This window comes from Oratosquilla oratoria, chromosome 23, assembly GCF_046742065.1.
Source record: "Oratosquilla oratoria isolate Oo_2021 chromosome 23, ASM4674206v1, whole genome shotgun sequence".
NCBI lineage: Eukaryota > Metazoa > Arthropoda > Malacostraca > Stomatopoda > Squillidae > Oratosquilla > Oratosquilla oratoria.
Genome location: NC_134799.1, coordinates 58,950,115 through 58,974,626, shown reverse-complemented (window position 1 = coordinate 58,974,626; position 24,512 = coordinate 58,950,115). Strand labels below are relative to the sequence as shown.

General features: G+C 39.0%; 1 protein-coding gene across 2 annotated transcripts in view; it reads left to right on the top strand.

Moving 5' to 3' along the window:
• Positions 1 to 9,053: 9,053 nt before the first annotated feature.
• cutlet (chromosome transmission fidelity protein 18 homolog) overlaps positions 9,054 to 24,512 on the top strand; it is a 52,862-nt gene continuing 37,403 nt past the window's right edge. The window contains exons 1-3 of one of the 2 annotated variants that reach the window (XM_076207133.1): positions 9,054 to 9,211; positions 21,086 to 21,196; positions 24,365 to 24,475. In XM_076207133.1, coding sequence (XP_076063248.1) covers positions 9,133 to 9,211; positions 21,086 to 21,196; positions 24,365 to 24,475 — 301 coding nt within the window. In that variant the 5' untranslated portion in view covers positions 9,054 to 9,132. Of the gene's footprint in view, positions 9,212 to 21,085; positions 21,197 to 24,358; positions 24,476 to 24,512 lie in introns of both variants that reach the window. The other variant, XM_076207132.1, reaches the window with a different exon arrangement.

Sequence of the window (24,512 nt, the reverse complement as noted above, 5' to 3'; positions counted from 1 at the left end):
GCCTTTGTAATCCTTTGTAATCCTTTGTAATGCTCTGCTAGCTTTATTCCTGGCGCTAATGCACTGTTTCCTTAATTTAAGGTCCGGACTCACCAGAACTCCCAAGTCTCTCTCGCACTCAGTTTTCTCTAAAAGCGTGTTATCTAAGCTGTATCTATTTTCGGGGTTGTGTAGCCCTACGTTTAACACGCTACACTTAGAGATATTGAAGCTCATTTGCCATTTCACCGACCATATGAACAATTTGTTAAGATCATCCTGCAGAATCTCTGCGTCGTCTCCTAACCTAATTAGGCGTCCTATTTTAGTGTCGTCCGCAAACTTACTAACATCACTATTTATCCCATCGTCTACGTCGTTTATGTACATAATGAGCAACAAGGGACCCAAAACCGAGCCCTGGGGGACCCCACTAGTAACATGTAAATCTACTACCCAGAGTTGCGGGCCTCCCACAAGTCGTCCAGCGTCTTGATCTTGGTGTTGAAGCTAAGAAAGTCTTCCAAATAGGAGATATATTCAAGACCTACCTGACGGAGATAAGCCTTCCAACACGACGACGAATTTTCCTCCTCCTCCACTAAAACTCGATCACTACTGGCGTTCCTTGAACTACTGGAGAAACCTTGATTTCAGATACAAGGGATGGCTTGGTTGAATTTCGATCTTCTTTAAGACGACACTTGGATTTGGACGTTTTTGTGAGTATCGCTGAAGGTACAGGAAACCTTATCAGACCAGACGGGGTGTGTTTACAAGGCACCTATCTTAGGGAAAGGAGCATATACCAAATCGTAGGATGTTCATGTCTTGGCTAAGGATGAACTGTCGATGGTTCTGTCTGTGTGTAAGAGAGGGTTGAGGACAGAAAAAAAAAGAGATGCAGAAAGAAAGAGAGAAAGAGAGAGATGTGCTTAGACAAACACAGAGAGTAGTAAATCTTATGAAGAGTTAAGACACTCGACGCTTTTTTCACACACTGAAATCGATCAAGTAATAAGAAAATATTGCAAAACAAAAACAAATCTTCAAATGGTAGAAGATAGGATGTATTCTCAACGATAAATTCACTGGTTAACAACTAAAGTGCCTCCAGAGTAGCAATTTCCAACTAAATTTAGGTCACTGATAATGAATATCATGATTGAAATTGTTTATTAGCTCTACTTTTCAAGATACACCTACGTGTCCTATCAGGTCCCGATAGTCTTGCGACAGTATTTCTTACCACACTCATAGTCTCACTTCCCTTCAGTATTGTCCCAGCAGTCATAAAAGGTGGCTGTGCTGGGGAAGTTTACATACTGAGGTGAAAGGTAGATGATTTTCTTAGTAAAAAAGTCTAAACTTATAATATCTAGTTGGATCTTAAGGTTATTTTTTTAAGGCTATCGACCCATAATAGGGTCATTAAGCCTGATGTGAAGCTGTTCAGTCTACGTTTTTTCGTTCTCTTCTTACTTAAGGTTATCGACATAAACCACGAAATCTGTAATTAGTTAGTTAGAGGGTAGGATAGATAAGTTGGGGAGAGGGAGGGAGGGGGGATTTGAGGGTTTAGTGGAAGGAAAGAGTGAAATGGAAGGAAGGAGGAGTTATGAAAGATGTGGGGCAGACCCACTTGCTATTTTTTTTTTTTTTTTTTTTTTTTTTTTTTTTAGTGGGCAGTATAGATAATATAGGGGAGTTTAGTGGAAGGAAAGAATGAAATGGAAAGAAGTAATAATTATGATAGATAATGAGCAAGCTATTAATATGCATGTGAGGCATTTTTATAAATTCTATTTTCCTACTGAATGATATAAATACTTCAGCTAAGCTGCAATGCTCTGTATTATAATGATGAATTCATGAATAAAATTTCTGTTTATCTTCTAATTGTTTGTTGTTTTCTTCTTTCAGGTGTATCGTACTCGTTTGAATAAGGCAGACAATTTCTGTTGCATTTGTGGCGGGGTGACCTTTGCATCACAGAAGTGCCGTATAACTGTTATGGTTAGAAAAGCATATCTCCTATATTTTCGATGCAAGATTGGTGAACAGGATAAGAACTGGGCTCCTCACATATGCTGCCGCACTTGTGCTACTAACCTTCGCCAATGATTGAACGGGAAGAGGAAAAGAATGCCTTTTGCTGTGAAAATGACGTGGCGGGAGCCAATAGACCATACCAACAAATGTTATTTCTCTATGGTACCCCCCAGTACAAAAACCTTGTCAAAAAGGAAAAAGGGGTCCATTGAATATCCAAACAGCTATTTGCCCAGTTCCACATGGAGAAGGTCTAACCGTTTCTGTTGCACCAACTTCGGTATCCTTCCAGTGAGATGAAGAAAGTGATAAGGAGAAAGCAGAGAAAGATGACAGTGCTGGATTACAGTGACCCGAATTGTGTTGAAGCACACTCCTCTGGGACATATCTCATAACACAAGGGGAAATCCATGACCTTGTTAGGGATCTGCAACTACCCAAGAATTAGGCAGAGCTGTAGGAGAGAGGCCAAACGCAGAGCATGGGATCCAATATATTTAACGTTTCGCTCAGTAGGGCTTCTTCTGAAGAAGCCCTGCTGGGCGAAACGTTAAATACATTGGATCCCATACTCTGCGTTTGGCCTCTCTCCTACAGTGCTGTTGCAGTCGTTGCTACTTTTACTCCTAGGCAGAGCTGCTAGGCTCTCGTCTTTAGCAGTGAAACTCCCAGCAGCTGATGAGAAAATATCAAGTTTTCGTGACCCGTCAATAGAAGTTCAACGATTTCTTTGCGATGGAAGGTGATTTAGTGGCCTGCAACAATATCAATGGTCTAATGGAAGCATGTGACATCTAACACGAACTCAGACACTGAAGGCTGTTCATAGATCCATCAAAAATGAGTCTGAAAGGTGGCTTGCTGCATAACGGCAATAGTGAATCATTAGTTCCTGTGGGCTATGCACAACATAGGAAAGAAACTCATGAGAATATAAATCAGATGTTGGAATGCATGTTGGTGACTTAAAGGTTGTTGCTCTTGTGATAGGCTTGCAGGGTGGACACACCAAGTACCGCTGCTTTCTGTATGAATAGACCAGTCGTACTAGAGGCTCCCATTATATCAGGAGAGACTGACCACCTCGTCAATCATTGGAACCTGGGATAAAAAATGTTCAACATCCACCTCTCACTGAACCAAACAAAGTTTTACTACCACCACTACACATGAAACTGGGGCTCATGAAAAATTTGTAAAAGCTGTGGACAAATCTGGTCAAGGATTCAAATATTTGACAAAAATTCCCTAACTGAGCGACGCTAAGATAAGAGGGAATGTTCATTGGTCCTCAGATTCGAGAGCTTCTTAAAGACAGTGGCTTTGAATCAGCCTTTCATGTGGAGGAGAAAGCTGTTTGGGAAGCATTCAAGTTAGTGGTGAAGGGGTTTCTTGGAAACAGAAAAGAAGGAAACCATGAAGACTTGGTGGAAAACTTCAACAAGGTTTACAAGAATATGGTATTTAACATTTCACTTAAGATTCATTTTTTGGACTCAAATTTACACCTTTTTTTCAGGGAACTGTGGCGTAGTTAATGATGACCAGGGTGAAAGGTTTCACCAAGATATTTCAACCATGGAAAAACGGTACCAGGGTAAATGGAGCACAACAATACTTGAAGACTTGCTGGTCAGTGGCAAGAGATGATTTTTCAGCCCACTATAAGCGTCAAACAAAAAAGTAGAGTAGATATGCATTTGTAATTGTTTTTCGAACTATGTGTTCTTTTCATTATCTGCACTTCATGTATAGTGATTCAATGCCAAATAAGATTATTATTATTATTATTATTATTATTATTATTATTATTATTATTATTATTATTATTATTATTATTATTATTATTATTATTATTATTATTATTATCATTATCATTATTATTAATTATTATTATTATTATTATTATTATTATTATTATTATTATTATTATTATTATTATTATTATTATTATTATTATTATTATTATTATTATTATTATTATTATCATTATTATTATTATTATTATTATTATTATTATTATTATTATTATTATTATTATTATTATTATTATTATTATTATTATTATTATTATTATTATTATTATTATTATTATTATCATTGTTGTTGTTGTTGTAATTCTTATATTTATTATAATTATTATAATTATTATTATAATTATTATTATTACTATTACTATTATCATTATTATTATTATTATCAATATCATATACATATATATATATATATATATATATATATATATGTATATATATGTATATATATGCATGTGTGTATATATACATATATATATATATATATATATATATATATATATATATATATGCATGTGTGTGTGTATATATATATATATATATATATAAATATATATATATATATATATATATATATATATATATATACAAGCGCCGGCTTTGTCGACACGGCTACGCCGTGAGCCCTTGGCCTGCGGCGCTGTTCGCTTCGCTCGCGAGCATCTGTATACTCAAAATCTGGCTTGTCTCGTAAGAGAAGTATTGCATGAAAATTCTTTATACTCTCCGACTGAGAGGGATTTCGTTTTTCCGTATAACTCAACGAAAGCCTCCTTATGTTTAGCTCGAAAGGCTGCTGCTAACTTTGGTTTCTCTATCAGTTTTTTCTTAGAGGACTTCTTAACAGTAGAAACCCACTTCCAGAAGTGCCTTTGGCGTCTCTTGCCCTCTGCTGGTGTTTTTCGCAATGACCTCAATCGTACTTCACACAGTAAAGGGTATGTGCAACCTGTTTGACTGTGAAGGTGCCCCCACACTCATTTGGTATAATAAACATCAAAGGGTCCGAGCTATCCCCAAGACCTACCGACCTAGATCAGACCTCAAAAGGGAGAGAAAAACTAATACTAAATATTATTATAGATTAGTAGATATATGATAGAACTTGACTCAGAATGTGGCCGTCAATTCCTTAGTGACCTTTGGATACTCTTCAAATGTAATAAGGCGGACACCAAGAAGTGAAACACCACAGGAAAGATGTATTCGCTCTTGATTCAAGAGGCAATATCAATCTCACACCCTTGTGACAGAATGATATTGCTTTGGCAGTCACTTAGTCTCGCTGTGCCAAGGTCTTTCACGCTTTGATAACAAGCGCAGTGACATAGCGACGCCGGCTTGACACCCCGACACCTCCTGGAGGAGGTCGGTCCGTTCTTCCTTCCGTGCTCTCGGAAGGAACAGAGTTCTGTATATCTCCTTCAATGTTAACGAAATTACTTCAGTATTCTCATTAAATATTTATGGGTCCCTGACACGAAAATATGTCCCGATACAAATGACGACCACATTGCCTCTGAACATAAGGTTCATTACAGCTAGCCCGATGCGTAGCTTATTCCTTGAAAAATGTCCTCCGCCAGGCAGTACAATCCGAAGCTATTGCTAACATGTAAATATACACACCATTATGGCAATAGTGATAGAAAAAAGGAACTAACAAAATACAGATATACAAAGTCTGCAGGAAGTCTTGTAAGTGGCGCGAAATCACAGAATGTCTGAAACTGGTGAAGGAATTTAAGTCTGGTAAATGGAGATATGGGACCTCATGAACATAGCTTCAACTCTACAACACAGACAACAGTTCAGTTACTTCCCAAAGATAACTGTGAACTGTGCTAGCTACTATGGGGACGTTAGTTTCCAATCATTGAAATTCAAGGCAATCAGCTCAAGATGTCAGTTGTTATCCAAGTCTAATTATGAATTAAAACAAACTACATTTGGGTCTTTGCTTTTCATGTCATTTCAAGTATACTGCTCAAAGGTGATGGCTTTAAGCCTTACTAAACACGTAGTAGCATAGCTTCATAACCTGTTCTGTTTCATGTTTCTATAAAGACTACACATCACTCAATAACAGATACGTGACCTCCAGCGGAGTTGTTCATTCATAATTATGCATTCACTATTTTCAGCATATCCCCCTCCTCCCTCAAAAGGGGTTTTACATAATCATTACCAGCATTATGTTTATCAGTTAATTGAGTGTTACCTTGAGTTTGAATGGCCATAAACCTTCAGTTCCAGAGTAGCTTCCAATGGTTGTATATAATTATAATCAATTTACAAACGTGCGTAACAAATACAGTACCTAGCAGGTGGCCAAGCAAGGACATCCTTATCTTCCCACTCATCCATTTTAGTCTTCCCTATGTGAATATTGTGCCACATTTCCTCCCTAGCAATACTGCTAGTTCTTCCTCTGGTGCAACCTTCTCGTGGAACAGGTCACAGATTTAGTCTCTCAAACTTGTTCCGTTACTCTTGCACATTTCTCCTTGGCTTCACTCATCCTACTTTGTCAGGGGGAAAAGTTACCCCTTTAAAATTTTGGAAATACTTAGAAATTGATTCATCATCCAGCTCTAATATTTTTAATTTACTATTGTAATGATTAGAATTAATTATAAAGAAATCCACAAAAGGAACTGGATTCGTTAACAAACATGTTAAAAAAATGTTACTACGTAAACATTAAGTCCTAATCTCGCTATCGGACACGGAGGGTAAAGAAAGGGCTCATTGTTTTGAACTAGTCTATCTACGTGGCATTTACTGGCATATTGGAGAAGCCACGAAAACTTCAAGACAGCCGACCCAGGCTGCTAAATCATAATCCGAAATCATCCCTTTTAAAAGGGAACCAGTCCTGGAGTAAAATGTACTATTGAAAGGGAACACAAGTTTGCAAACCCCCCCCCCCCTTCCCTGGTGTGGGAAGTTTATGGAAGTTCTGGAAGAATAAATACAGAGAAAAGATCGAGTTTCCTTTCAACCAAGAATGGAAAAGTGGACTAGGACCCACTTACCCAATCCCCATGTCCTACCAGACGACTAATCTGCGGTCCAGTACCAACCCTCATCCTTCGGTTTGTGTGTCATTGACACAAGGAGCAGCGGAAAAATGATCACTTACCCGGAGGGAGCGTTGCAATCTCTATCAACTGAATCAGTGTTGATCGGAACCTATGGCGTTTCGCCGCGACAACTTGACCTGAGGAATAAACGATGGAATTATTTTTTTTTCTTCTGTACTGCGCTACTATTAGCTGACCTTAAATGTTACTTTTATTTTCCTTATTTTGTCATATGTCAACACGGCCATCACTATAAATTCAGTTATTCTATATGATTACTTGAAGATCAATCCACTGCCCTGGATCTCTCTCACCTGAAATATGGAGTGATAGACCTAGTCTGAGAAGAAGGATGTGAAGCTTGTATTAAGGGTGGTAAATAAGGAGGGTGAGACATTTAACATGAATGTTGGTTTGAGGTAGACATGTATAGTCACTATAGTCGTTTAACTTAAATATGGAAAGAGTGATGAGAGAAGTGATTGCAAGAGTTGAGAGTAAGGGAAAGGGATTAGAAGGAAATGGGCAAAAATGACTTATACACAGCCCAGCATATATAGCAGCACAATGAAGAGAAAATAGAAAATAGTACACCAAAAAGTAAGGTGTGGTGTCCAAGAATGGAGGGCACAAGGTTGATGTACAATTGCACGGAGAAATAATGGAGCAGATAGAACGTTATAGAACAATACTCGTATAAACACTATGTGCTGTACTTAATAAGAGGGAAAGGTGAGAGATTAAGGGGTAGGGAGGGAGTAGTGATGCAAAAAAAAAATCGGAGTTAAAAAAAAAACGTTTTTTCTCGTTTTTTTTTTACACTGCCAAAGTTGCTCAGATATTAATATTGAGTATATAAAAACAAGTGTAAGTACTTGATTCATCCCTCCACATATGTGTAAGCTACCTATCTTCAGACACTATAAAAATAAGCAAATTGGCTTTTTTGTTAGATGCTGCAACAAGTGTAGATACAGTATATGGGCCAATATGGCAACCTTACAAAATCTAAATTAGCATGAAGCTATTTGCCAATATATTGTGTCTGCATACACCAGCAATATCATCAACCTGATCAGTCTATGTACCTTTATACAATATAGCCATGTGTTGTACATGTGTTTGATGGACTGCTATAAATGGTTGCCTCCATGTATACCTATCATAGTCCTCTAAAATCCACTCTAGTCTTAGCACAATCTTCAGGGATTGAACTCTACAAATTTTCCTTACTACCAGTTGCCATAGATGTTCCAAGTGATGGGAAAGTGGCAAAAGCGAAATGCTTATTTTGCTCGACAGTACTATAAAAAAAAAAAAAACGGAAGTCGGAAGGTAAACCAAAAAGTTCAGTGCAAGAAATGTGGTGAACAAATCAAGAAGTATTTGACACGTTGTAAAGGCCTAAAACAGTTCTTACTGATGCTGAAACTACTGAGGGAAGATCACAAGGCATAGACAGTGACTCAGACATGGAACTGCAGTTGCTCTTGCATGATACAAGTGCAACAAGTACTAGCACTCATACAATGCAAAGGACATTAGATGATTCCTTTTTCACAAGTCCGATTCCGATGGCTCTGCCCAGACCTGATCGAGTACGGATGAGGGGAAAGACAAAGTGTGAGTGAAAGAAGCGAAGTGGAGGAAAGATGACTGATAGACCTAAGTAATAGGATTAGACAGGTATCATTAGTGAGTGACAGAGTAGTTAAAAGTGACATTGATGGTATTTCCTGCGACAAGAAGAAATAAAACCGGTCCTAAGGTGAGTTGAAATGCGCACTTTCTCTACAAGCCCATAGCTTATTAATCTACATGGAAATTTGTCAGGATAGAGCCGAACGAGTGGAGCTCTATAATTCATAGACGTCCGCAAGGGGGGGGGCAATTAAGGGGGCATTTGTCCCTCACCCCAGGAATTTATGGAAAATAAAAAATGCAAGAAAAAATGGATAAAGAAGTACATGGAAAATTAAAAATGAATAAGATACCATCATACATGAATAATATTTTTAATTTTGCCCCTGCCTACAAAAATTACAATTGTTTAGAGAAATAATCTAGCAAATTTACGCTATACTCTAGCACGTTTACTTCAATATTAAGTTAACACACTACGGCGGGAACAGTTGTTATTGTTTTGATTCAATATTTGGTTGTGGTTTGGAAATAAGAAGATATTAAAGAAACTTTCAAGATGGATGAGTTTCCAGACCCGGAAGAGGAATATGAAAATATGTATGCCGATGAAATGGAGATGATGCGGGATTTTGAAGGTCTCTGTATGAAATGAACATCAAGTAACAAATTCAGAAATTAAGAAATTCACCGAGTTTTACGATTTTCAAATAATTTTGGTGATCTTTTTTGTATGGAATACTTTATACTGACCATAATATTAATAGTTATTTCATATACTTGTTATCATAGCCATAGCAGATTATGTAATATGTATAGTATAGCCTGTTCAACATTTTAAAATTCATACCATAACAATGTAAGTAATATAAATATTTGTGAACAACGCCCTCTACACCTACTACTTGTAGTATAAGTATGGGTATCTGACTGACACGACTAAGTATTAGAGAATATGCCTACATGTTCCGCGTTAAGGCACAGATGTTGCATTAACGATGATCTTAATGTTGCTCATTTCTGGGAGAAAATATTCTAAAAAACACTATCATATTAAAATATTCATATATAGGTGCCTTATCTTTACATTTCCACTTGAAAAACTAATTTGCTATGGCTAATATCCAAATTTGTGTTTAAATTGGTGAATTTTTGTTTTTGTTTTTGAAGAACTGGGCATACACTTGCAGAACAGCAAGGCAATTTGAAAATCCTGCACATGCACTGAACGGTACAAGCATTCAAACTGAAGCATGCCCATTTGAACGGACCGCAAAATGTGGCGGTGTAAACATTATATCTGTGATGGTGGCGTCACCTGAGGAGTCGTGCGTACCCACCATAGAACAAAAATATCTTTACATACTCCGTTAGTGTTAGGATCTTAAATGTTTCAGTGATATCACCTCGTGCCCATTTATACAATATAGGTACGCGCGAAAACAAGTGCGGCGCTACGATCGCGCTGGTACTGTTTACATCGCCATATTTTGCGACTCATTGGATTTTGTTTGGCTTAGTTTGAATGCTTTGAGCGTTCAGCGTATGCGCAGGATATTCAAATTATCTTTTTGTTGTGCAAAAGCAAATAAATATTCACCGATTCAAACGCGAATTTGGTTATCAACCTCGGCAAATTAGTTTTCTGAGTGAAAATATTAAGGTAAGACATCAATAACATAATATTTTAATGTAATAATGTTGTTTTTTTACCCAAAAATCTTCACATGCCAAGTTGCATGTGCGCTGAATGGCCTACTGGCTCCGCCGTTTGGCCTTCAAGCCAAAAATTCCATAAATCAATCAATCAACCAAGTTGCATGTCAATTGGGCCAGTGGTTTGGATTTTATTGATTATTTCTAAATTGACAGCAGTTGCCATGACAACATGATAGGTGTTAGTAAGAATGGTATAAGAAGAAGGTCCTGCAATGTTAATGCTCAGGTGATTTATTGACCCATAAATTTTATGGGTCAATAAATCACCTGAGCATGTCATTAACATTGCAGGACCTTCTTCTTATACCATTCTTACTAACACCTATCATGTTGCCATGGCAACTGTTGTCAATTTAGAAATAATCAATAAAATCCAAACCACTGGCCCAATTGACATGCAACTAGGCATGTGAAGGTTTTTGGGTCAACAAATCACCAAGTGTATAATACACAATGATCTTAAGCTGCTCATAACCGGCAGAAAATAGGTTAAAAAACAATTGTCTTACATTAAAATGATATTTTATTGTTGCCTTACCTTAATATTTTCACTCGGAAAACTAATTTGCTGAGGTTGATAACCAAATTGGCGTTTGAATAGGTGAATATTTGTTTGCTTTTGAAGAATCGGGCTTTATGATAAAACCTTCACGTGCCAAGTTGCATGTCAATTGGGCCAGCAGTTTGGATTTTATAGATTATTTCTAAATTGACAACAGTTGACATGGCAACATGAAAGGTGTTAGTAAGAATGGTATAAGAAGAAGGTCCTGCAATGTTAATGACATGCTCAGGTGATTTATTGACCCATAAAATCTTTATACAAGTTGCATGTCAATTGGGCCAGCGGTTTGGATTTTATTATTTCTAAATTGACAACAGTTGCCATGGCAACATGATAGGTGTTAGTAAGAATGGTACAAGAAGAAGGTCCTGCAATGTTAATGACATGCCCAGATGATTTGTTAACCCATAAAACCTTCACATACCAAGTTACATGTCAATTGGGCTAGCGGTTTGGATTTTATAGATTATTTCTAAATTGACAACAGTTGCCATGGCAACATGATAGGTGTTAGTAAGAATGGTATAAGAAGAAGGTCCTGCAATGTTAATGACATGCTCAGGTGATTTATTGACCCATAAAATCTTCACATGCCAAGTTGCATGTCAATTGGGCCAGCGGATTGGATTTTATTAATTATTTCTAAATTGACAACAGTTGCCATGGCAACATGATAGGTGTTAGTAAGAATGGTATAAGAAGAAGGTCCTGCAATGTTAATGACATGCTCAGGTGATTTGTTAACCCATAAAACCTTCACATGCCAAGTTGCATGTCAATTGGGCCAGCGGTTTGGATTTTATAGATTATTTCTAAATTGACAACAGTTGCCATGGCAACATGATAGGTGTTAGTAAGAATGGTATAAGAAGAAGGCCCTGCAAGGTGATTTGTTGACCCATAAAACCTTCACATGCCAAGTTGCATGTCAATTGGGCCAGCGGTTTGGATTTTATTGATTATTTCTTAATTGACAACAGTTGCCATGGCAACATGATAGGTAAGAATGGTATAAGAAGAAGTTCCTGCAATGCTGTTGACATGTTCAGGTAATTTATTGGCCCATAAAACCTTCACATGCCAAGTTGCACGTCAATTGGGCCAGTGGTTTGGATTTTATTGATGATAATCTGAAAATTGACAACTTCATGGTTGCCATGAAAAGGCAAATATGGTATAATGGAGATGTCTCACATTGTGTTTGACATGCTCATGTGATTTGTTGATTCTTAAAACCCAAGTATTCCGAATTTCAATAAAATTGGACCAGTGGTTTAGAGTTAATGTATATTTCTTTACCGGAATCTTTACAAATTACCACCCTTAATTCTAACATTTTGTTATGGTAAAGTCTAGCCAAAAATGTGGGCTAAAAAAATAATTCAAAAAATCGTATCTCCCTTATTTTTCAAGCTATTTAAAAAATTTAAAAAGCATTTTGTTTCTAATAAAGTTGTCTTTCATATGCAACAATAAGTTAAGGGTTAAAATGTTTTTGAAAATTTTCTGCCCGTACCTATACAATAGAGTGGGTAGTCTCCGTTTCTTCAGTCTCTTCATAGGTTAATTCCTTCAGTTTTGGTACCAACTTAGTAGCTCTCCTCAGCACTCCTATAGCTTCTATGTCTTTTAGTGAATATGGTGCCCATAATTGGTTTGCATACTCCAGGTGCAGGGCCCTCACATGGTGGGGGGGGGGGGTTGCATATGCCCTGGGGTGGCACATTTAGGGGTGCGGCAATTCTAGTCTGGACATGCCGCCCACAAGGTTAACAAAATGATTATGAAAAATAGTCAAAGGAGCCCTGAATATTTTACCACAGTATATGAATTTTGCGTTAGAATAAATAGAATATGAAATATTTTTCCCTTATCTTCTCTGCAATAGGTACATTAATTAACATTTTGTTTAATTATTTTGTGAGCCAATAGCTATACAGTGAGACCTCTCATTAACGGACGTTAATTAGCTGTGTTTGCGGTGTTTTTGCTGTGTTTTCGGTATTTTTGGTGCTGTTGTTCAGTGCGTGCAATCACTATGCCACCCAAAAACCACTCCAAAACACCGCATACACAGCTAATTAACGTCCGTTAATGAGAGGTCTCACTGTAATAGGCAGTAAGGAATGGTGGAAGTGGGAAATGGTGATGGGGGAGGTGGGAGTGTCACTGAGAACTTTGCCCCGGGACGACACTTAGGTTTGGTCTGATTAGTGCCACATAGAGTGACTTAAAAAGATCTTCTTCAAAGGAAACAAAGGTTTGTCTGATGAGCCCTGCAATTCTGTTTGTTTTGTTTACTTTTTCTGCAAGATGGTTTGAGAACTAGCTTGCTGTGTATAATTACACCTATATCCTTTTCAGACGTATTACACATTGCTTTCTGGACTCAACAAAATCTCTGATCCACCTCAAACACCTTTCTTTTATGTTGTAACTACTAATTCTTCTTCTTCTTCTTCTTCTTCTTCTTCTTCTTCTTCTTCTTCTTCTGTATTCTCCTATGTGGCACCTTATAAGCCATAAAATCACAGTAAATTACGTCCATTGGAACATTTTCATCTAATATCTGAATCCATCCATCCAATACCTTTATTAGTTGAAGAACTGTAGATCTACTTGGTAAGAATCCAAATTGCTTCTTGCTAAATAGTTGATTTGATTTCATGTGATTCATGATTTTCTCTTTGATTAATGACTTCATCAATTTACACACAATAGTTGTTAGACTTATTGGTCTGTAATTTGCAGGGTAACAACAGCTTCCTTGTTTAAATATTACAGTTATATTTGCAGTTTCCAGTTCATTGGTAGTTGTCCAGTAGATTTTCCAAATGATATTTTGAAGGGTTCTGCCAATTGCTCTTCTCCTTCCTTCAATAAATCTGGTCCATGTGATTTATTCTTTTTCATGGCTTTAATAAAGATAAAAGGAGGCAAAGAGGAGAGCAGATGTGAAATGGGGTAAGAGTATGACAGAAGATATTGAAAGTAATAAAAAAAGGTTTTGAAAGGAAATTAAGAGAGGAAGAAGTGGCAAATCAAGTAGAGAAGAAAAGGTAAAAGGTGCAGATGGAGAAATGATAACAGAAGAGAAGGCAGTAAGAGGAAGATGGGCAGAGTATTTTAGGGAGTTGCTAAATGTGAAGGAGGATAGGGAGGGAAAGGTAGTTGCAGTGGGAAGCGCTAAGAAAATTACCATGATGAGTGAAGAAAATGGAGGAGAAATAAGGAAAGATGAAGTGAAAGCAGCTGTTAAGACGATGAGAGCAGGTAAGACACCTGGGTTGGATGGATGTCATGCAGTGTCTGAAAAGAGGAGGTACAGTGATGATGGAATGGCTGGTGAGGTTATTTAATGTTTGTTTAAGAGAGGGTAGAGTGCTGGAGGACTAGAGGGCTGCCTGTATAGTTCCACTTTACAAGGGAAAAGGGGACAAGTGTGAGTGTAGTAGTTTCAGAGGGATCAGCTTGTTAACCCCTTCCATACGGTGCTGCACACGTAGGCGTCATGAGGAGCAAGTGGATTCGCGACGCTGCCATATCGGCGTCTTGATTATATTTATTGTAGTCGCCCCTGTGTTTTTACATTCTCCCAAATGCGCCCTGAATCCCATTCTCTGTGGTTTTCAAAATTCGCAGGTGAAAGAGAGAACGATCGATATAAGCGGCGACTATATTTTATGATAAGAATATTATTACGTGACGTCATACGGCTGGCATTGGCTGCTGCCCGCGAGATTTAAGTCCCGTACTGAAGTGGTTAATGAGTGTAGTTGGGAAGGCGTATGGGAGGGTCTTGATTGAGAGGATTAGGAGAGGAACAGAGGGAATAATTGGTGAAGAACAGTGGGTTTAGGACAGGTAAGGGTTGCATAGATCAGATTTTTGTGATAAGATTTAAGGATGTTTTTTGGGCTTTTATGGATTTGGAAAAGGCACTGTGGGTGGTATTGCAGATATAAAGAATAGGGGGAAAGCTTTTAAGAGCAATCAAGCATTTTTACAAGAGAAGTAGAGCTTATGTTAGGATTAGGAATGGAGAGAGTGAGTGGATTGAGGTAAAGGTGGGACTTCATCAGGGATGTGTTTTGTCACCCTGGCTGTTCAATTTATACAAGGATGGGGTGGTGCGAGAGGTAAATGGAAGGGTAGTGGGTCAGGGATTGGAGATGGTTAAAGAAAATGGAGAAAAGTGGGAGATAAGCCAGTTGTTTGCTGATGACACTGCTTATAGCAGGATCAGAGGAGGGATTGAGGAAGTTAGTGACAGAGTTTGGGATGGTGTGCAAAAGAAGGAAGTTGAAGATGAATGTGGATAAAAGTAAGGTGATGAGATGTACAAGGGGAGAAAGTGACAGCTGACTGGAAGTGAGTATTAAGGGGGGCCACCCCCGAAAACTCCTTGGGCTCATATCTCGCTTCTGGTTCATCCAATTGCTTTGAAATTTTAATATGTTGTTTGTTGGTGTAAAGAAATGCTATTCTGTAAATTTCATGAAATTTTTATGAATGGTAGCGGCTACAAAAAAATGTGTGTTTCTTTTTTTTGTTTCACAAGATTCATTTTTCACTTAATTGCTTTGAAAAAATTAATTATCATAGAAACTTTGTTCATATATCTACATTTTGTTGGATTTGTTTTTCAATTTTTTGTTTTGTCTTTGAAGGAAAAGTTTTTTTTAGTTTTTTTTTTTCGAAAAATTTTTTTTAGGTCTCCTGAATCCCGTTTTTTTTTGACAAATTGAAAAATCTAATTCCAACAAAAAATTCTATTTTTGTTGAAGTATAAATTGATACCTAACATAAGTTGATCATAGTTTTTACCGATTTTGTGAAAATATTTGAAGTTCAAAAAACAACATTTCGAGATATCGGCTTCTAAAGTTTTTTTTTTTTTTTTTTCTTTTCCTGTCATGTGTATTCATCTGATTGGCAGGAAATTTTCACATATGATTGTGCATATATTGTTGACTTAGTGGAGAATGAAGAGAAATGGGGGGTGACTGCTGTTGTGGCGTGGGTGGGAGTGGTGGCGGAGAAGGAGGTGATAAGCCGGACGGCGATAACACGCTCTCCCCTTCATCTCTGCTAATTTCTTCGCTAATTTCTCCTTGATCTGAAGAGTCTTGATGCCCTTTACTCTTCTTGAAGTTGGATATCCTCGATAACGTAAGCTTACGTTTGTAAGTCATCTTGCAAGACGAATATAAAAGAAATATTACAGGAACGCAGCGTTGCGTTGTCTGTAATGTCTCCGTATGTACTGGACGTGAGTAGCTAGGAATACCACACGCATGCGGGGAAGAGATGCCATTTGTCGAAATTTATATAAAGAAAAAATTATTTTAATGATAGTTCTACATAGTTATAAGCATTGAATGATACCTCATTTTCTAGAGCACGCGTCAGGCTATGACGCAACACCCCGAGTCATTTAAAAATGGAATCTGAGGGGGGAAAATAAATATTTTTCAGAAAAAAAACTTCAAGTGATAGTTTCGGGTAAGACTGACATCTTGAGCTGATAAAAGTGAAAAGTGAAATTTTAAAGATATTCGTGAAAAATTCACCGGGGTGGCCTCCCTTAAGGGAGAGACACTTGAGGAAGTAGATAGTTTTAGATACTTGGGTGTGAATGTGGCAGGAAAGGGAGGAGTGGAGGTAGTGTAGATTGGGAAAAGCAAGTAAATGCCTAGGGGGATTAAAAAGTGTAATGAGAAATAGACATTTGGGAATGGATGATAAGAGGAGATTGTATGAAGGAGTGATTGTGCCAACAGCACCCGATCCCCAAGAGGAGCTATGCCTGCCTTGGGGAGTACCACAATCCTTTTTACCAACATGCAATGTTACGTTTTTTCTGCACCGAGGGGTGATTTTCCGGCGATCACCCCTCTTCTTCTACTTTTAGCCGGAGATGTAGAGAGCTATCCTGGGCCCACCACAAAATACACATGCCCAACATGCTCTAAACCCATTACTTCGAGCAGACAGACAAAGGGCTCAGTTCAGTGCAATATGTGCAAAAACTGGGCCCACCTCACTTGTACAACACTTGCTGACACAAACCAATACACAAACACTTGGACATGTTCTACCTGCACCTCCAGTAACCCCACTCCCACCTCCCCAACCACAGCCAGCACCCTTACCCACTCCCAATTTCCCTTTGCCCTTACCCCCGATCAGTACTCCCCTTCCTTTGTCCCCGATCTCTCCTTTCCCCCCTTCTAACCCAGATCCTACCCCTTCCCCATTACCACCCCAACCTCAACCCCAAACGGCAACATACAACACATACAAAACACACAACATCAACATATTACAACACAACATTGACGGTATTAACACGAAAAAACATGAACTTGAACACTTTCTTAAACAACACAACATACACATTGCAATTATACAAGAAACAAAACTAAGACCCGCACACAAAACACCATCATTTCATAATTACACCACCATCAGACAAGACCGGACCGACGGCAATGGCGGTGGACTCATCACCCTGATCCATCACTCCATCTGTTTTGTGGACACAAGTGCCACAACCAAAATTCTCCTCCCTACCACAGATAACACAACAGAAATCCAATCCATTCGAATCCGCACAGGCAACAAATCAACACTGACAATAGTTAACATGTACATTCCCCCACAATCATCCCCCACAGTTCCAAACACCTTCAGGCCCCAATTTAGCCAACTAGCCTCAATCCCCAACCTGATCATGGGTGGTGACTTCAACGCCAAGTCGTCTGCCTGGTATGTCAACAACCCTGACACAGACAGAGGGCTTGATATACAGACTCAGTTTGACACATTGACTATCATGAACAACACACATAATCATACACATATCCCACACCAAGCCCTCTACACTCCCTCCTCTCCTGATATCTCCTTCTGCTCCCCCTGCCTAACCCCAACAACATCATGGAGAGTGGTCGGAACCCTTGGTTCTGACCACCTTCCAATCATCATCACCACCAAAACAAGATGCACCCCAGTTGGCCACAGACACACATACACCAATTACAAGAGAGCTAACTGGGAAGCTTTTACTAAAGAGACAGAACAACATTTTGAAACACTTAACAGTACACCAATCACAAACATAAACAATGCTGTGCACACTTTCAATACAATCATACAAAATGCAGACAAGAGATACATCCCTAGAGGCAACAGAAAATCACACAACCCCAACTTCACACCAGAAATCCAAGACCTCATCAGACAACATGATACACTTAAACACGATACCCCCACACCTATCCCTCAAAACATAGCAGACCAAATACAAACACTAAACACTGTGATTGCTAATAAAATACACGAACAAAAAACACAAAATTGGCAAAACTTTATCAATGCACTTGATCACAAAACAAACACCAGCAAATTGTACAAAACACTCAACAGCATTACACTATCCAACAGTAACACTACACGCTTTCACGCAGCAATAATCACAACAACAGATAATCTACCCTCAAACAGACAACAAGCAAATGCACTCATACGTCATTTTGCACAGACAAGCCATCTCACTTCTCACCCTGATGACCGACGCACCATTCGACGTAGATAGACTTTCCCACAGACTCAGACTATACAACCTTCATAGACAGTCAGACAAAACTCATAATACATAGTCTCAAGCACTCATCTGCCTGTGGCCCTGATAACATAAGCAACATCCACCTAAAACACATTGGACCACAAGGTATACACGCACTCACAAACATTACAAACTACAGCTATTCACACAACACTATACCTGACATCTGGAAGCATGGTAAAATAATCACCATTCCAAAACCGAACAAAGACCCAACAATCCCAACATCGCACCGCCCAATCACACTTCTCTGCACCCCCTCTAAAGTCATTGAACGCCTAATACTTAAACTTGTCACACCACATATTCCCCTTGCTGACTCACAACACGGTTTTAGGCCACTACACTCCACAAACACTCTTCTGATAAACCTCGCACAAAGAATTTTAGATGGCATCAATTCAGATAGGCCCCACCACAGAACACTTCTCATAACATTAGACATTAGTAAAGCTTTTGATGCTATCCACCGCCACAACCTAACAAATAAAATATATAACACAGACATGCACAATGACACCAAAAGATGGCTGGCCAATTATCTGGCAAGTGGGAATGCTTACGTGTCATATAATGGCCAATCATCGCACATCAGAAACATTAAGAATGGAGTACCACAGGGCTCAATTCTATCCCCCACACTATTTAATCTATACATGCATGACTTACCCACACCAGACAACTCAGAAATACAAATCTCTTCCTACGCAGACGACATAACAATCACATGCACACATCGTAACACAGACAAAGCTGCAGAAATAATCCAGCCATACCTTGATACACTCAACACATGGTTCATCACAGACTCAAAATATCTCCAACCAAATCTACAGCAACACTTCTCACCAACTGGACAATAGAACACAAATACATACCTCATCTCTACATCAACAACACTCTAATACCACACACAAACGCACCGAAAATTCTTGGTGTAACATACGATACATCCATGTCTTTCAAACAACACATCACAAACATGAAAAACAAATGCACACCTAGACTTAACGCACTTAAGTCAATCACTGGAACGACATTTGGACAAAACAAAGAAACTAATATAACAATATACAAACAATGCATACGCTCAGTGTTGAATTATGCGAGTCCTGCATGGGCTCCTAATCTCAGTGAGACACACCACAACACCCTTCAAATCATACAAAACAAAGCCCTAAAAACAATTACAGGCTGCACAAATACAACACCAACAGACCATTTACACCATGAAACAAAAGTCCTCAAAGTCAAGGACCACCTCGACATGAGAGGCACACAAACACTTGCCACAGCCACCACACACATATCACAGCCGCTACACTACATAGCAGAACACCCACATACACCAAGAAACATTAAAACAACACCCAAAGACCTTTATTATGCACAAATACTCTCTTCTCTTCCTCCACAACCACCAAATACCAGCCTCCGGAAACATATTCATAATCATATCACCCACCGCTCCATTAACACACTGAAAGACAACACACTGCTGCATGCCAGACCCCCTGATATCCTCCCTTATGAATCCTCTCTCCCACGAAAGGACAGAGTCCACCTGGCCAGACTGCGGTGCGGCCACCACCCAGCACTTCTAAGCTACCAGAAGAGGCTGGATGACCGCATTGTGAACAGCTGCCCAGGATGTAACACTTCACCCCATACCATACAACACATAATGGAAGACTGCATTATACACAATCATGCACGCAAACAACACAACATACACTCTATAAAGGATTTGTGGGAAAACCCAGTTTCGGCTGTAGCATTCCTTGGGGAGACGGGACTGCTCGGACAGACAGTCTAGGGAACGACAACAACAACAACAACAGCACTGTATGGGGGAGAAATATGGAACATAAGAAAGGAAGGGAGGAGGAGTTTGAGATGAGGTGCCTGAGAAGTATGATAGGTGTTGCTAGGCTAGATAGTGTGAGAAATGAGAAGGTGACGAGGAGAACAGGGATGGAAAGGGAGTTGGGAGAGGGTTGATGAAAGAGTATTGGGATGGTTTGGACACATGGAAAGAATGAGTGAAGAAAGACTAGTAAAAGAGGTGTGGAAGGAGAAAACATGAGGGGGCAATCCAGGATGAGATGGATAGGGTAAAAGGGGCATTGGGAAAGAGGGGAATGTCTGTTGAGGAGGGACAGAAGAGGACAGAAGGTAGGGGTGAGTGGAGAATGGCTGTGTATAAATGATACTGTGATGCATGAGGTGGAGTGGGTGGGAGACGGAGGATGAGGGAGTATGTGTGAGAAATAATCTGACGCAGCCCAAAGGGATTTCTCCCTGTCTTCTCCATGTATACATGAGGAGATGGAGAGGGGGGGTTGCTGATTTAATGAAGCAGCCTTGCTGTGGATGTGCTGTGTCTTGCAACACTGCTTCTGACCCAGGGCAGTGGGCAAGATGCAGGGATGACCTGTCATCCAGGAGGTGCCAAGATAAGAGGGGAGTGGATTATGTTGGGGATGAAATGGATGGGAATGGTTTTTATGCCTTTGTTTTTTGGCTACCTCCCTTATAAGGGGGAAAAAGCCTTTGGTATATATATGTATGTATATTATATAATATGCTTGTTTGCAGATTTTCACCCAGAGGATGATGTAGAACTTCTTCCAGTTTCATCTAACATAAAGAGCAAGAAGAATTTGTTTACAAATACAACAGAACAGAATCCAATAAATTTCAAGAGTGGTAAGTGCAAGGATTTGAAATTTTGGAGAATTGAAAATTAACTTTGAGGGCGGCAAGATCATGGTTTTGTCATGAGTGTATTGTTCTGTCAGCAGTTTCACTAATTGGCATATTTTGGGAACTAGGACTCAGGATAATGAATCATTGTGGATTACAGAAGGGTCATTTAAGGGGAGAACCAGATTGAAAGGAATTCAATGACTGGACATGTTCTGTTTGTATATTGTGGAACAATGTCAAGAAATGTCTGGAACAATGGCAATTTTGTTTTTTTTTTAGTAGGTAGACAGTGCATATTAACCCAAATTAACCAAATTTATGGGACACAAATTCTATACAATGGAGTGTTCCAAAGAGCAATGCTCTCACCTGTTTTATTTTACCTCTCCACAAGCAATCTCCAAACACCAGATCCAGAACATGAAGCACTTACCTATACAGACGACCTGATGATTACCAATCCATTGCCCCTAGTCTCTCTTGTAGAAGACCTGCGGCCTCCAGAAAACTAGTAACAGCCTCCAGGTGGAACTATAAGTCACTTAGAGAACAGATATTGTGTTGTTGCCTAGGGATTGCTAGTGTGGGGCATAGTAGCTCATGAGGTGTTCTGTGTTGTCTGTGTGGTGGTCACATCTTGGGGAGTCTGAATCTGTGCCCACTCCCTTTCATGCATCACAGCATGATCCATACACAACCATTCTCCATTCACCCCTATCTTCAGTCTTCTCCCTTCCTCAAGTGATGTTCCCCTTTTTCCCAATGCCCCCTTTACCCCATCCATCCATCTCATCCTTGGTCACCCCCTCATGTTCACTCCTTCCACCTCTGCTTTCCACACCTCTGTTACTAATCTTTCTTCACACATTCTTTCCATGTGTCCAAACCATCCCAATACTCTTTCATCAACCTTATCTCCCAACTCCCTTTCCACTCCTGTTCTCCTCCTCACCTCCTCATTTCTCAGTTTATCCAGCCAAGTAACTCCTACCATACTTCTCAGGCATTTCATCTCAAACACATTTAATCTCTTCCTGTCTTGTTTCATGTTTCTGCTCCATATAGTGCTGTTGGCACAATCACTCCATACACTCTCCTATTAGCATCCATTTGTATGAAGGAATGATTGTGCTGACAGCACTGTATGGGACAGAAACAGAACATAAGAGAGGAGTTTGAATGTATTTACCTAGTTGTATTTCATGGGAAGAGAGCTATGCTCATAGTGACCCGTCTTTGTATCTTTCAGCATCAAGTTTGTTCTTAAATTCTTGTATAGTTTTTGCACTCACTGTTTCTTCATCCAATTTATTCCAGATATCCACCACTCTGTGTGGAAAACTACTCTTTTTCAGATCTCTTCTATAACTCCTTTTTTTAGTTTCTTTTCATGTCCTCTTGTTTTTCTTTTATCCCTCTTTAGTAAATCATCTCTATTGAGGACTTCCTTCCCTTACATAATTCTGTAGATGGTCAGTAGAGCTCCTCTTTCTCTTCTTTGTTCCAAGGTTGGTAGATTGAGTTTGGATAATCTTTGTTCGTATGTCAGTTTTGAGAGTTGGTGTCATCTATGTTATTGCTCTTTGAATTTTTTCTAATTTCTTTATATTCTTTTTAGTACTGGGTGTCCATAGTGTTGCAGTGTACTCCAATCTTGGTCTTATCAATGTAACTAATATTTTCTTTACCATTTCTTCATCTAAGTAGTCAAAAGCTACTTTCATTGATCTTGGTAAATTGAAGGTTTCTTTAACTATTTTGTTGGTATGTTTGTCTGGTGCCATGTCATTGGTGATAATTACTCCTAGGTCTCTTTCCAAGTTAACTTTTTAACTTCCTTTGTACCAATTTTATATTGTCCTGATATTCTATTTTTATTTTTGCCATATTCCATTATACTACATTTCTTGATGTTGAAGTTCACTTCACACATTGGAATCCATTCCCAGACTTTATCCAAGTCTTTTTGTAGTGATTTACAATCTTCCTTTCTGCTTACTTTATAGTAATTTAGCATCATCTGCAAAGAAGTTCATATAACATTCCACACCTTCATCCATGTCATTTATATATATGGCAAACATTATCAGAGCCAATACAGAACCTTGTGGGACTCCACTTATCATTTCTTCCCAGGTCGAGTTCTTGTCTCTAAGTACCACCCTCATTTTTCTCCCATTCAAGAAATCTTCCATCCATTCCAATAACTTTCCTTGTACTCCACCTATTATTTCAATTTTTCTTAGTAGCTTTTTGTGTGGTACTTTATCAAATGCTTTTTGTAGATCTAAGAAAGCACAATCTGCCCATCCATCCCTTTCTTGCATTATTTCTATTAGCCTAGAGTAAAAGCAAATCAAGTTTGTGGCACATGATCTTCCATGTCTAAATCCAAATTGTGTTTGAGATGAGGTGCCTGAGAAGTATGATAGGGGTTACTAGGTTGGATTGAGTGAGAATGAGGAGATGAGGAGGAGAATGGGGATGGAAAGGTAGTTGGGAGATAGGGTTGATGAAAGAGTATTGGGATGGTTTGGACACATGGAAAGAATGAGTAAAGAAAGAATAGTAAAAGAGGTGTGGAAGGAGTGAACATGAGGGGTCAATCTAGGATAAGATTGATGGATGGGGTAAAAGGGGCATTGGGAAAGAGGGGAATGTCTGTTGAGGAAGAATGGAAGAAGACAGAAGATAGGGGTGAATGGAGAATGGTTGTGTATAAATGATGCTGTGATGCATGAGGTGGAGTGGGGGGGTGAGGGAGTATGTGTGAGAATTAAATTGATGCAGCTCGAAGAGGTTTCTCCCCATCTTGTCCTTTTCTGCATGAGGGGACAGAGGGGCTGGTCACTGTTTTAATGAAGCAGCCTTGCTGTGGATGTGCTGTGTCTTGCAACACTGCTTCTGACCCAGGGCAGTGGACAGGATGCAGGGATGACCTGTCATCCAGGAGGTGCCAAGATGTGAACGAGGGTAGAGGGGAGCGGAGTATGTCAGGGATGGAATGAGTGGGAGTGGTTTTTATGCCTTTGTTTTTTGGCTACCTCCCTTATAAGGGGAAAAAGCCTTTGGTATATGTATGTACACATCAACATATATATGTTTTGTGTTTGTAGGTAATATGAATATATATTGACATTATATATGTCTGTATGTGCCCAGTTGCAGATTTCAATAGAGAGGATGATCTAGAACTTGTTCCAGATCTATCTAGTCTAGGACCCAAACGTTCTTTATTTACAAATCCATTAGAAGATTATCCTTCAAATTCCAGTGGAGGTAAGTTTTTAAGGTTTCAGTTTATTAGGCAGTGGGA